Source organism: Drosophila bipectinata, chromosome 2L, assembly GCF_030179905.1.
Source record: "Drosophila bipectinata strain 14024-0381.07 chromosome 2L, DbipHiC1v2, whole genome shotgun sequence".
Classification (NCBI taxonomy): Eukaryota; Metazoa; Arthropoda; class Insecta; order Diptera; family Drosophilidae; genus Drosophila; species Drosophila bipectinata.
Window position 1 is genome coordinate 23,553,719 of NC_091736.1, and position 12,351 is coordinate 23,566,069.

Genomic DNA, 12,351 nt, shown 5'->3' on the forward strand with positions numbered 1-12,351 from the left:
GTCGTGGATCTGGAAGTCCAAGAGTGCGTGTGGATAAACGCGTTAAAGGAGAAAATGAAGGCAAGCCCGCAAAAATTTACCGCCACGTTCCGCATAGAGCAGGAAGCGAGAAAGTGGCGTCATGGAAGTTGTGCGTGCCCACGGAGTCGAGGCAGCAGGTCCTCAAAAAGAACCATGACGCACCGGCGGCAGGACACCTAGGCGTGAGGAAGACGATAGCCAGAGTGGCCGCCAGGTACTTCTGGCCAGGGATTCAAAGAGACATCCGGAAATATGTCAGGAGATGCGAAACTTGCCTAAAATACAAACCATGCCAGATGCAAGCAGCAGGACAAATGCTGACACAGGTCCCGGAAGAGCCATGGGCAACGGTGTGTGCGGACTTCGTGGGTCCATTGCCAAGATCTAAACACGGGAATACAATGGTTTTGGTAATGATGGACCGGTTTTCGAAGTGGACGGAGATAGTGCCACTGCGGAAAGCAACTACCGAGGCACTGCAAAAGGCAATCAGAGAAAGGATTGTCGCTCGGTATGGAGTTCCGAAGGTGATGGTAACGGATAACGGCGTACAATTCACCAGCCGCAGCTTTAAGAAGTTCCTCGGGGAGCTTGGTGTGCGCCACCAGTTCACCGCACCATATTCGCCCCAAGAAAACCCAACAGAAAGGTCGAATAGAACGATCAAAACGATGATCGCCCAGTTCGCTGGGGAGGACCAGAGGACTTGGGACGAGCACTGGCCAGAGCTCATGCTGGCAGTGAACTCGGCAGTGTCAGAGTCGACAGGATATTCGCCTTGCTTTGTAACGCAGGGCAGGGAGCCCAGGATGCCAAGAGCGTTGTTCGACGAAAACGCGTTAGGCACCGGAGTTGGGCAAGGAACGCCCACGGAGAACGCGACGAAGTTGAAGGAAGTCTTCGAAATAGTGCGGAGGAACATGGAGCGGGCGGCCCAGGACCAGGCGAGGCATTACAATTTACGGAGACGGAAGTGGAGCCCAAAAGTCGGCGAAACAGTGTGGGCAAAAGAGCACCATTTATCGAAGGCGGCAGAGGGATTCGCAGCAAAACTAGCGCCGCGGTACGATGGGCCCTACACGGTCGTCAACTTCGTGTCGCCGGTAATTGTCATCATACGGCACGGAAGAACCAACAAAGAGAAGAGGGCACACGTGAGTGAGCTGAAGTGCTAAGACATGGGATCACCGGCGAAGGAGGAATAGAACGGCAACACTAAACCTGCACAAGAGGACTGCACATTGGAAAACGGGACATGTCCAGTAACGGGAGCTTTAACAGGTCCAGTCACGGAACAGTAACGGGGCATATCCAGTAGCGGGAGTTGGATGTGCTATAAAAGGCGGCGGCTGGGAGGAGCACGGTCTATTCAAAAAAATCTAATCAACGAAGCAACATGAGCAACAGGTCAGAAGCAACGATGATCGTCTCGTCTGACGAGAGCGATTTGGAAATAGTCGGCGATCCCACATGGAGCGGAAGAAGGATGAGGACGGAGTGGGCGATCCAACGGGCAGCAGGAGGACGGAAACACATACCGGTCGGTCGCGCCACTGTGGAGGAGCGGCGCCGGAGCGAGGCGCTGGAGCACAGGAGGAGATCGGAGAGGTGCCGCCAGCGGAAGGAGGCGATAGTCACCATCTCGGACATGGCGAGGAAGAGGGCCCAAAGAGCCCAGGAGATGTGCGAGGAGATCGACAGTCGACAGATCGAGTGGAGAGACGTCAGGAGAGATGGACGGGAGAGAGCAATGAGGAGGGCGATGTCAAGTAGGATGCGGCTGCGACGGGCGAGGCGGCTGGTGGAGGCCGCGAAAAGGAGGGAAGCCACGAAGAGGACCCGGCCAGCAATGCGGTGGCCCGCGGTGCCACCAACACCACGCCCACGAACGGAACGACCGGAGGAAAGGGAGGTGGCAACGGCCGCCAGAATGAGGCAGCAGGAGTCAACGTGGCCTGCGGCACCACCTACGCCACGCCCAAGGAAGGAGGACGAGGAGGAGGAGCCGTGGACGAAGGGGCCGTGGGTGTGGCCAACACCACGGAAGCCGGCGCTGGGCCGGCAGCACTCGTGCCCGGAGCAGCGGCCAACGAGGCCGGTGCTGATGAGGTCAGCGTCGGATGGAGGCGACAAGGAGGTCCCAGAAGCAGACTGGCCGCCGGAGCTCTGTGTGAGGGTGGCGGCGGAGGTGGAGAGGAGGCGCGGACGCACCGGAAGGTGGTGTGTCATGGCGCAGGTTGGAGCCGTATGCTTCCGAGTGCGAGGAGGAGCCAACGGCGTGAAGATATTGAGGAAGGTTTAAAAGTAAAAGTCAAGAAAAAATTTATAAATAAAAAAAAAAAAAAAAAACCAATTAATTTAAAAAAAAAAAAAATTAAGCTTAGGGTAAAAATGAGGGGGGTATAGAAAAAAAAAAAAACACAAAAAAAATTTAAAATAGAAAAGAAGAAATATAGATACATATATGTACACAAAAAAAATATAATATAGAAAAAAGAAAAAAAAGGGTTATATATAAAAAATAAAAAGTAAAAAAAAAAAAAAAAAATTAATTAAAATAAAATAAAACTCTAACTGGAAACAAAGATAAAGAAAAAATAATTATATGGAAAGGAAAAAACAAATAAAAAAAAAATATATATAAATAAAAGATTATTAAGAAAAAAATATATATATAAAAAAAAAACATATTTATTTAAAAAGAAAAAAAAAAAAAAAAAAAAAAAACAGAAAAAAAAAACAAAAAAATTATTAAAAAAAAATAATAAAAAAAAAAAGGAAAAAAAATTATTAAAAAATTAAGTAAATTAAAAAAAAAAAAGAAAAAAAAGGGGAAAAAAAACATGGAATAGGGTACATAGGCTAGGGTCCCAGGGGAGCGCACAGTCGTTTTCCGAAGGAGGGGGGAAGTGGATGGGTATCCACACCAAAATAAGAGGGTAACCGAGAATGTAATTTTTTTTTGGGGCCCATGTTCAGCACAGCGCATCAACACCGATGTCCAAACGGCTCTGTCGTTTCCCGAAGAAGGGGGGAAGTGTGAGGAGATTTAGTCTCCCCACACGCGAAGACAGATAGCCGGGGGCAAAGGGGGGGGCCGAGGAGGCGGAAAAAGGGGGTCAACCACCGGTCAACAACCGGTCAACAACCCGGGCAGCCCAAGGGAACGTCGCCAGGATCAGTACGGGGGGTTGGGGGGAAAGGTGAAAGCCAGTTACCGTGGGTTCTGGCGAAGGGCTACCCGTGGGAGGACGGAATCTACGTGGAACGTAACGGTGGCGGGTGAAAGGGTAAACGGCGCCACCCGGGGGAAGAAGGAATCGACGTGGAACGTAACGGGTCCTGGGGCAACGTTGGGAAAGTAGTCCAGTGGGGAATCAGCACGATGTGCAGGCGTGCCTTAGAAAGTGTGGCGGGGTGAGCGGCAAGGAGCAGAGGGGGGGGTTGCGACGACCCACCGGTGCACCACGCACCAGCAGCCGAGATCCGTGGCCGGGGGAGACGAGGGGCCACGGACAGCGACCCGCCAACGGGAAAGTGGCGTGATTCTGGAAGCAGGATTAACGGCAGGAGCAGAATCCAGGAGGATTAACGGGCGCTCCAGTCAGTATAAAAGGAGGCCCACTGGAGCGGCTCGAGACGAGTCTTTTTAGGAAGCTTGTAGCGTTGAGTTGGAGGACCGCCTGTGGAGAGTCCGCCATTCAAGTGTTAGAGCGTTTCTAAAAAGGATTCGGGTTTTGTTTGAGTTGAAGGACCGCCTTTGGAGAGTCCGACAGCCAAGCGCAAGGAGAGCGAATAAGAAAATAAGGAAAGGATCCATTGCTGGACCTTCCTCCGGAAACCCAGGGTCGTGTAGTCGAGTTGGTTCATTCCCGAACACGACAGGTAGCCTTGCAAGGAAGTGAGGAAAGGATAAAGTCTGGCGTATGCCTTACCGACTCCTGAAATCATAACCAACAGGCGTGGTCCTGCGAGACAAGGATAGACCGACTCGAGATCGCACGCCCGGTGTACACGAGACGTAAAGGACGAGACAAGACAGAACCAGGGTGGGGAGACCGAGTTGAGCCACTCCCGAACACGGCAGGTACCCTTGCAAGGAAGTGAGGAAGGGATAAAGTCTGGCGTATGCCTTACCGACTCCTAAAATCGTAACCAACAGGCGTGGTCCTGCGAAACAAGGAGGCCTACTTGGGATCACACGCCCGGTAACCACGAGACGTACAGAACTAGGGAGGCAAGGATCCGTTGATGGACGGTTTCCTCTACAAGCCCGAGGCGTCAGAGTCGAGTTGAGCCATTCCCGAACACGGCAGGTAGCCTTGCAAGGAAGTGAAGAAAGGATAAGTCTGGCGTACGCCTTACCGACTCCTGGAATCGCAACCAACAGGCGTGGTCCTGCGAAACACGGATCGGCCGACTCAAGAACTCGCGTCCAAATCACAGACCAAGTGAGAACACCCTGGTCACCAGCCCCGCCACTACCAACTCGGGTCCGCCGGAGCGTATGCACGGTGTCCCGGTGTAGCGGGAGCGCGACAATACGATCAGGCACACGGCGGCTTCCAAACCTGGCCCCGGAGCGTATGCACGGTGTCCCGGTGTAGCGGAGACGTCACACGGCAACTTCCAAACCTGGCGCCGGAGCGTATGCACGGTGTCCCGGTGTAGCGAAGGCGGCAGTCAGCAAACAAACTCCCAAACCTGGCACCGGAGCGTATGCACGGTGTCCCGGTGTAGCGGAGGCGACCGACCGCAGCCAACCGTCAGATCAGTCGTAGTCGACCCAAGGGGGTGTTTTCTCAAGGCCAAAGGGCAGAAGGTAGCGGAATCGCTGGCAGCGCGGCGACAGGAGTACCATCGGCGACGGAGTAACGGCGGCGACGGAACAGCGGCGGCGTATCCCGGACAACCCGCATAGGACGCCGACGACGGAGCCAACAGGAACGGAAGGAGCAACGAGTAAAAGAGAAAGAAAGCCTTTTGTAGTATAAAGAGGTCTCAAAATAAAGAGTGTGGAAACTTCAAGCTATTTGTATTACTTTCTGGGCTTGGGCAATCACGTCGAATCTATAAATTCGGTGGAACGGATCCGCGAAACTCTGTGAGCTAGCCGCGGCAAATTGTGGCGATCGGCAGCAGAAAGACAGTTCGTTACAACCTCCATTGATTAAAAATTGAAATTTTCAACTCCACCCGTCTGTTTCCATAATAATTAAATCCAACAATTAGGCAAAAATTAATTATTTTTTTTTTCTCTGTGTTCAACCCAAGCCAAGGTCAAGTCCACCTTTCCGGCTCCGCAAATTCGAAAATAGTTAGGAATTGAATATTTACGTACGAGCCATACTGGTCGAAATATACATACACATATAGACAGTCATCAATTATTTTTCCGAACTATCACGAATTTTCCGGGCCTTGTCAATTTTCCGTTCCGTCATTTTCCTAACGCTGCTTCTACTCCGCATCTGGCAACATCCGCCTAGAATCTGAACAAACCTTGGCCCTTCTGGTTTTTTTTGGCTTCCTGAAGTTTCTCCCACATCCGAATTGTGCCGCATCCGACGTTCCTCTCGACATCGGCGCTTCTAATTCCCACTTGGCCTTGCAATCGCAATTCGTCCGCGATCTCACCGGTCTCATCACATTAGTGACCGGCTACCGCTTCGTACGAGGCACCCATTGCGCGCGTCAGTCGACAAGTTCTGACCAACGAATTGGTGTCTGAGAATGCCCACGGGAGACGACAAAAAGCCGCGTCCGATCCCAACCATCCGTTTGGACAGATCTCAATCCGCATCTCCGCGGACGCCTCTGTTGAAGCCTAAGGCGTACAGTGCCATTCCAAGGGCAAAAAGTGACGAATCCGTCAATACAACCCCCGGTCCTTCACAGAGGCAGACTCGTTACGTTGCAAAAATGGCTCAAAGTGCGGTCGACGTGGCGCTAAAAAAGTTCATCGCCACAACGGATCGAATTAGCCAATTTGAGGCTAACATAAATACTCCGGGCGCTAGAGAAACGGAAGGAGGCTCCCAATACATTTGCGAGGTCAGACTCCAAAACTGAAGCCCAAGCTTCGATTCGGGAGCTGAAAAGGGCCCTAGAGTCAGCAGGGTACCCACTTAGGAAATGGACGTCGAATAACAAGGCAATCCTGGCCGACATTCCGATCGACCACCGTCTCCGTGCTGACTTTCTCGACATCGATGCAGAGAGCACGGCCAAGACACTCGGCGTGCGGTGGAATGCGACGACTGATGAATTCTTTTTTGTCCCGCCAGAATTGACTTCCGGCTCGGTTTTCACGAATCGTCAAGTCCTCTCCCAAATTGCCAAATTGTACGATCCAGCAGGTTGGCTCGCTCCTTTCATTGTTCGGGCAAAAATGTTCATGCAAGACATTTGGCTTCTGGATCTAGGGTGGGATGACGCCCTCCCTCAAGATTTCTGTCAGCGATGGGTTGACTTCCTAAAGAATTACTCGTTCCGACCACACCTAAAGGTCGAACACCACGGGTTCTGCGACGCTTCACAGAAGGCGTACGGCGCTGACGCATTGCTGACTGCAAAGACTCGAGTGGCCCCAGTTAAGACGGTGTCGCTCCCTCGACTAGAACTGTGCGGTGCCTTGTTGTTGTCCGAGATGGCCACCGCCATTCTGCCACAAATGCCAGGGGCCGCGTTTGCCCTATACTGTTGGACTGACTCGACTATTGTCCTCGCGTGGCTGCATAAGCCAGCGTGCCAGTGGACAACGTTCGTGGCCAACCGGGTGACCAAGATCACTCAGCTCACCGAAGTGCAGAAATGGGCACATGTCCGCTCCGAGCAGAACCCTGCGGATCTCGCTAGCCGAGGCGTAGCTCTCTGGCAGCGACTGGCCCACTCAAGGCAATGATGCCCCCGTGACTGAACTCGAGAAGCGAGCAGTCAAGGTCCATGTCGCGAAAGTACCCCCCGAAGATCTCCTTGCCTATGTTAATCGCTTCATCCAGCGCGCGCGGAAGATTCGACCCTCGTTTGAAGAGCACCTGACCGCTAATGAGGTTACGTCGGCTGAACGTCTTCTCGTTTCCCTCACTCAGCGCAGACACTTCGTCTCTGAGATGGGCTGCTTAAGCGAAAAGCGTCCAATATCGGCATCCAGTCCGATTCAAAATCTGAACCGTGGGTTCGCAAGGCCTTATGAGAGCCTGTGGCCGGGTCACGTCCTCTGAGCTTCTCCAATATGACGAACGGCACCCTATTATCCTTCCGTACGACTGTCATCTGTCTCGACTCCTGGTTCATTTTACACATCGCATCACGCTGCACGGTGGCAGTCAGATGATGATCGTCTGATCCGGGCCAAATTCTGGATTCCAAGGGTGAGGAATTTGGTCAAGTCCGTCGTCTATTCTTGTAAGGTATGTGTCATACACAAGAAGAAGTTGCAGACGCAACTCATGGGAGAGCTACCCAAGGAACGGACGTCCTTCTCGCGCACATTCACGCACACCCGTGTGGATTATGCCGGTCCCTTCGAGATAAAAAACTATACGGGGAGGGCCTGTCTCATCACAAAGGGTTATGTGTTGGTGTTTGTGTGCTTCTCCACCAAGGCCATCCATTTAGAGTCTACGTCGGACCTTACGACCGAGAAATTTCTGGCGGCTTTCGCACGGTTCGTGTCCCGGAGAGGATGCCCCCGTCAAGTGCAGTCCGACAACGGGAAGACCTTTGTGGGAGCAGCTGCTCTACAATCCCGCGATTTTCTCCAGAGCCTAAAGGGGGCTGTGACCGGTGCCTATAGTCACCAGCAGCTTCTCTGGCATTTCATTCCTCCGGGAGCTCCCCACATGGGGGGCCTTTGGGAAGCAGGGGTCAAGAGCTTCAAGACCTTGTTCTACAAGTCCGCCGCCACGCGAAAATACACCTTTGAGGAGCTGGCTACTCTCCTGGCGAAGATCGAGGCGTGCCTGAATTCGCGGCTACTCGCGCCAATGTCCGAAGACCCTGCTGACCTGCTAGCTCTTACACCCGGGCACTTTCTTGTGGGAGGGCCACTTCTCGCCACGGTCGAGCCCGAGATAAAGGGGGACACCAATTCCATCATCAATCGTTGGCAACACCTCAAGGCGCTCCAGCAGCAATTTCAGCTCCGATGGAAGGAGGAGTACCTCAAGGAGCTCCATAAGAGAAACAAGTGGCGAGCCCCTACGAGGGACCTCCGCGTTGGGGATATGGTCGTCATCAAGGAAGACAACCTTCCGTCCAATGAGTGGCGTTTAGGCAGGGTTGACGCGGTGTATCCCGGCTCTGATGGCCATGTCCGCGTGATCGACATCCGCACCGCGCGAGGGCTCGTAAAGCGGCCCGTTGTTAAGGTCGTGCTTCTTCCGTTGGAAGCGTCCGCCTACCCAAAGTAATCAACATTTCTTCCGCTCCAATGTTCCTGTCCGTTGTGCTGTCCCGTAGCTCTGCCCGTAGTTCCGAACCTTCATTTACACCGATTCTGATCATGTTATTTGTTCCTTCATCATATTTCCGTCAGCCATAGCCAACACGATGTCGCCACGTCCACGCAACACCCACGCATCGCTGGAGAGCAGATGTACTCGAGGTATTCAATCCCACCGTTGCCGAGTCTGCAATGGAATCCACGCCTTAAAGAAGTGTCGGCGCTTCCTACGCCTTAGCGCCGAGAAGCGGCTCCGAGCGGTTCTCGTGAACCGGTATTGCTCGAGCTGCCTGGCCCACGAGCACTCCGACGGATCCTGTCGGCGGGGTGACGGTTGTAAGACGTGTGGTCAGGATCACCACACGCTGCTGCACCTCGTGGAGAAGCCGCGGGCTCGGCGCAAGGCACGCCGAGAGGAGCACCGGTCACGAAGCGCGGGAGTCAGGACACAGAGTGTCTCGTCTGGCGCCCGGCCGTGATCCGCCAACTCCCGGCGCGGTTCGGGTGCTCCTCGGCCTGGGTCCGCCACTTTCCGGCAATCCCAACCCGATCCACGGCCACCGACGTCCCGGCACTCGTCGATACATCCTCAGCCTTCTTCCGCCACTCCACGGTTGCCGACCACCGCTCATCCCCCCACGTCACCCGCACCTAGGCAAAGTTCCGCCTCTCGTCGAGGGCCCCCGCTGGACGCGGTCGCTGCGCCCACCCTCTCGTCGCTGCTGCAACGGAACAGCGTCAACGTGCTGCCGACTGCACTAGTGCGGATCGCCACCGGGACCCGGAGCTTTGACACGGGGGCCCTCATCGACCCATGCACGCCCTCGAGCTGCATCGACGCCTCGCTCGCTGCGTGTTTCCGGCTGCCCACTACCAGCGTGGGGGACGAACAGGTGTGTTTCGCCACCGTGGGGTCAACGACCGATGATAGCGTTCGGCTGGAGGTCATGTTTAAGATCGAGCCTCACGTGCGAGTTCGTACGCCGTCCCGGGAGCTAAGCGAGGCGGTGCGTGCCCACTTCCGAGGCGTGACCCTGGCGGATGAGCGATTCCATCTGCCAGCGACAATCTCCGTCGTCCTGGGCGCAGATATGTACCCACGGATTATCCAACCGGGCTTCCTGAAGATCCAGGACGGACTGCCAGTGGCCCAGAGCACCGTGTTTGGATGGGTAGTGTCCAGAGCCTGCCACCAGCCATAACACCGAGGGAGCTATTGCAACCCGAGCGATTGCAAGGGGGGCGGAATGTTTAGGTGAGGGGCCGTGGTGCCGCTCACCTGAAGAGCGCATCCGCGCTGAAGAGCGCACCCGCGCTAAAGAGCACACCCGCGCTGAAGAACGCATCCACACTCGCCCCTCTATGCCCTCTCTTCTCGCTCGTTGGTTGTCGTCGATCACTTTTTGTACTAGTTTTTAAGTTGGCAATTCGATGTACGCAGACAATAAAGCTGAACGCGTTTTTTACTTGAACTGAAGATGCCCCCGACTTGTTATTTTTCAACCCCCATTCCGGAGTCTTTTTGCGGAACCAACGCCTCCCTGCACAGACAACGATAAAAAATTTAAAAATTTTTTGTTTTTATATTTAAATAAAAATTTTTTTTTTTTATCTAAAAAAAATAGTTGGTTGCCAATGACACCGAAAAAGGTGTATGTGGATATGTATGTATGTTGTTTATAAATTTTACACACAGGCAATTTTTTAATTATTTTAACCAAACTATTCAAATTGTTAGCTATACTAATTTTAAGTACGTATGCGCCAAGAATTGAAAGGAGGGTGCAATATTCCACGACGGTTTCACGACGCGGTGCATTTTTTTTAAATTTAAATTGCATTTTACGGACGCGTCGCGAGCAGCTCTTTGAGTTTTTGTATTTTTGGTCTTTGATGTGTGTTAAAACACAGTGTCACTGTCTCTTTATGGTCAATTTAAAAAAACTAGAGTCCACCCGGGGGCGCCAAAATTTTTAATGAGACTAGTTTATCTCACACTATAAAAAAAACAAATAAGGGTGGCTGCTGAATGATTAAATGTGGCGAAAATTATAATTCCGATTATATTTTTCACTAATCTTAAGCCTAACTTATCTATTGCGGCGAAGCGGGGCGAATTCGCACAACAGCGCATATGAGCTTTCGCTCCCGCTCCGCCCTTAGCTATCTTAGACTAGATTTAGAGAACAACTTCAAATAATTTCAAATCTAATCAAATGTATTAACACTCGCCTTAACGTATCTTGGGCCAAGCTTGGCATTGTAACCCGCCGCGAAATTGCTTTGCTTGAAATTTTTACGGAAAATCTCTCGTCCGTCTCAATACGTCACCTCTCTGGACCGTGCATTGTATCGTCTTTCATTCTTCTCTGTCTGCTTTGCTAATGCCTTCTGCGCCTGGGCCCGTACCAAATCCAACGAATCCTCCCGGGATAACCGAACCCCTCTGTCCTCCATATGCCCTAGTTCCCTCATGAGCTTGTACGATCCCCCCGATACCCCGAATGGACTGAGGTTCTCAACCACAGCAGATCTCACTGAGGTGTTCCTCCCAATTCCTTTGGTCTTCTCTCACGTAGGATCTATCCTATCAGATGCATTAGCCTGCGGCGAATAGACCGCCGTAAAAATCTGCGTCACCCGATTCTCCCAAATTAGGCTTCTAAACGCTTTGCCCTTGAATTGTATCCCATTGTCCGAGAACACCGTCTCCGGAACTCCAAATGGATGGAGTTCACTACTACTTCACTACTACATCGGCCGATTGCCTTTTTACCGCCTTGAGGAAAACGAATTTAGTGTAGTGGTCAAGTGCGATAAATATCCCGATGTTACCACTCTTGGATCTCGGATACGGCCCTAAAAAGTACACATAAATTCTCTGGAAGAATCTCTGCGTCTCTGCTGGCCTTCTCATCGCGGGTCTCGTTATTTGGTTGGGTACCTTGCACGCTTAGCAAACCTCACAGTTGCCTACGTAGTCCTTCACATAACATAATCGTTTATGGATCCCTTCATGGATCCCTCATGCTGTGGTACTATCGTGGGCTTTCTTCATCACCTCCGGAATCATCTTCATCTTCTCCTTCACCCATAACTTCCCCGCGAAACTGTCGCCTAGCCCTACTCCCTGGTCTTGTTTCGCCCGCCGGAAAATCTTCCTTCCGATCTAGGTCGATCGGATCCTCCTTCGAAATCCCTTCCGGTCGATCTGTGGTAGTGGATAAGCATCGCCTTGGGTGAAGCTATTCACTTTACTACAGTCCAAACATAATTGGACTTCGCCTGGCTTCTGCACCAGCACCACCGGCGACGACCAAGCACTTTGTGATTCTTCGATCATCCCCTAGCCTTATCATCCTCTCGCCCTCTCCGTAGAGCAGTTTCTCTACTGCTGGAGACACCGGATCTGTTTCACCACTTTCCTCTCCCCGACGTCGATACTATGGGTAATCAAATTAGTCTTGCCCGAACCTAACTGGATGGAAAGATGGAAATAGCTGTATCAGCGCCTGTTAACTCGTTTGCTGGGTTTCGGACAACTCCTGTCTAATCGAAATTTCGTCGACCCGGAACTCCGAGAGCAAAAGTTCGAAACTCTTCCAAAAATCAATACCTAGATACACATCTTGGCTTAAAATGGGCCAGGTTAAATGTATGAGTCTTACTTAGGCCTTTGAACTCCACATCTGTCGTCAGCTGTCCCACAACCTGTTGTCGTTGACCATCCGCCGTGCTCACCTTTGTTCCTTTCCTCTTGAAGTCTGCGTTTATGAACCTTTCTGACCCCTGACCCCTGCCCCTGTGTCAAGCAGACTCAGGACTACTTCTCCTAGCAATCTAACTTCTGCAATTGCAGAAGTTTGCTTCTATTTTCCTTAACG

At 52.2% G+C, this 12,351-nt stretch overlaps 1 protein-coding gene across 1 annotated transcript; it reads left to right on the forward strand.

Moving 5' to 3' along the window:
* The first annotated feature begins 1,491 nt into the window (after positions 1 to 1,491).
* On the forward strand, positions 1,492 to 4,233 carry LOC138925872 (uncharacterized). Its single transcript, XM_070277462.1, has 3 exons — positions 1,492 to 1,704; positions 1,795 to 2,257; positions 4,184 to 4,233. The coding sequence occupies exons 1-3, from the start codon at positions 1,492 to 1,494 to the stop codon at positions 4,231 to 4,233; spliced, it is 726 nt and encodes a 241-aa protein (XP_070133563.1).
* The last annotated feature ends 8,118 nt before the right edge of the window (positions 4,234 to 12,351 follow it).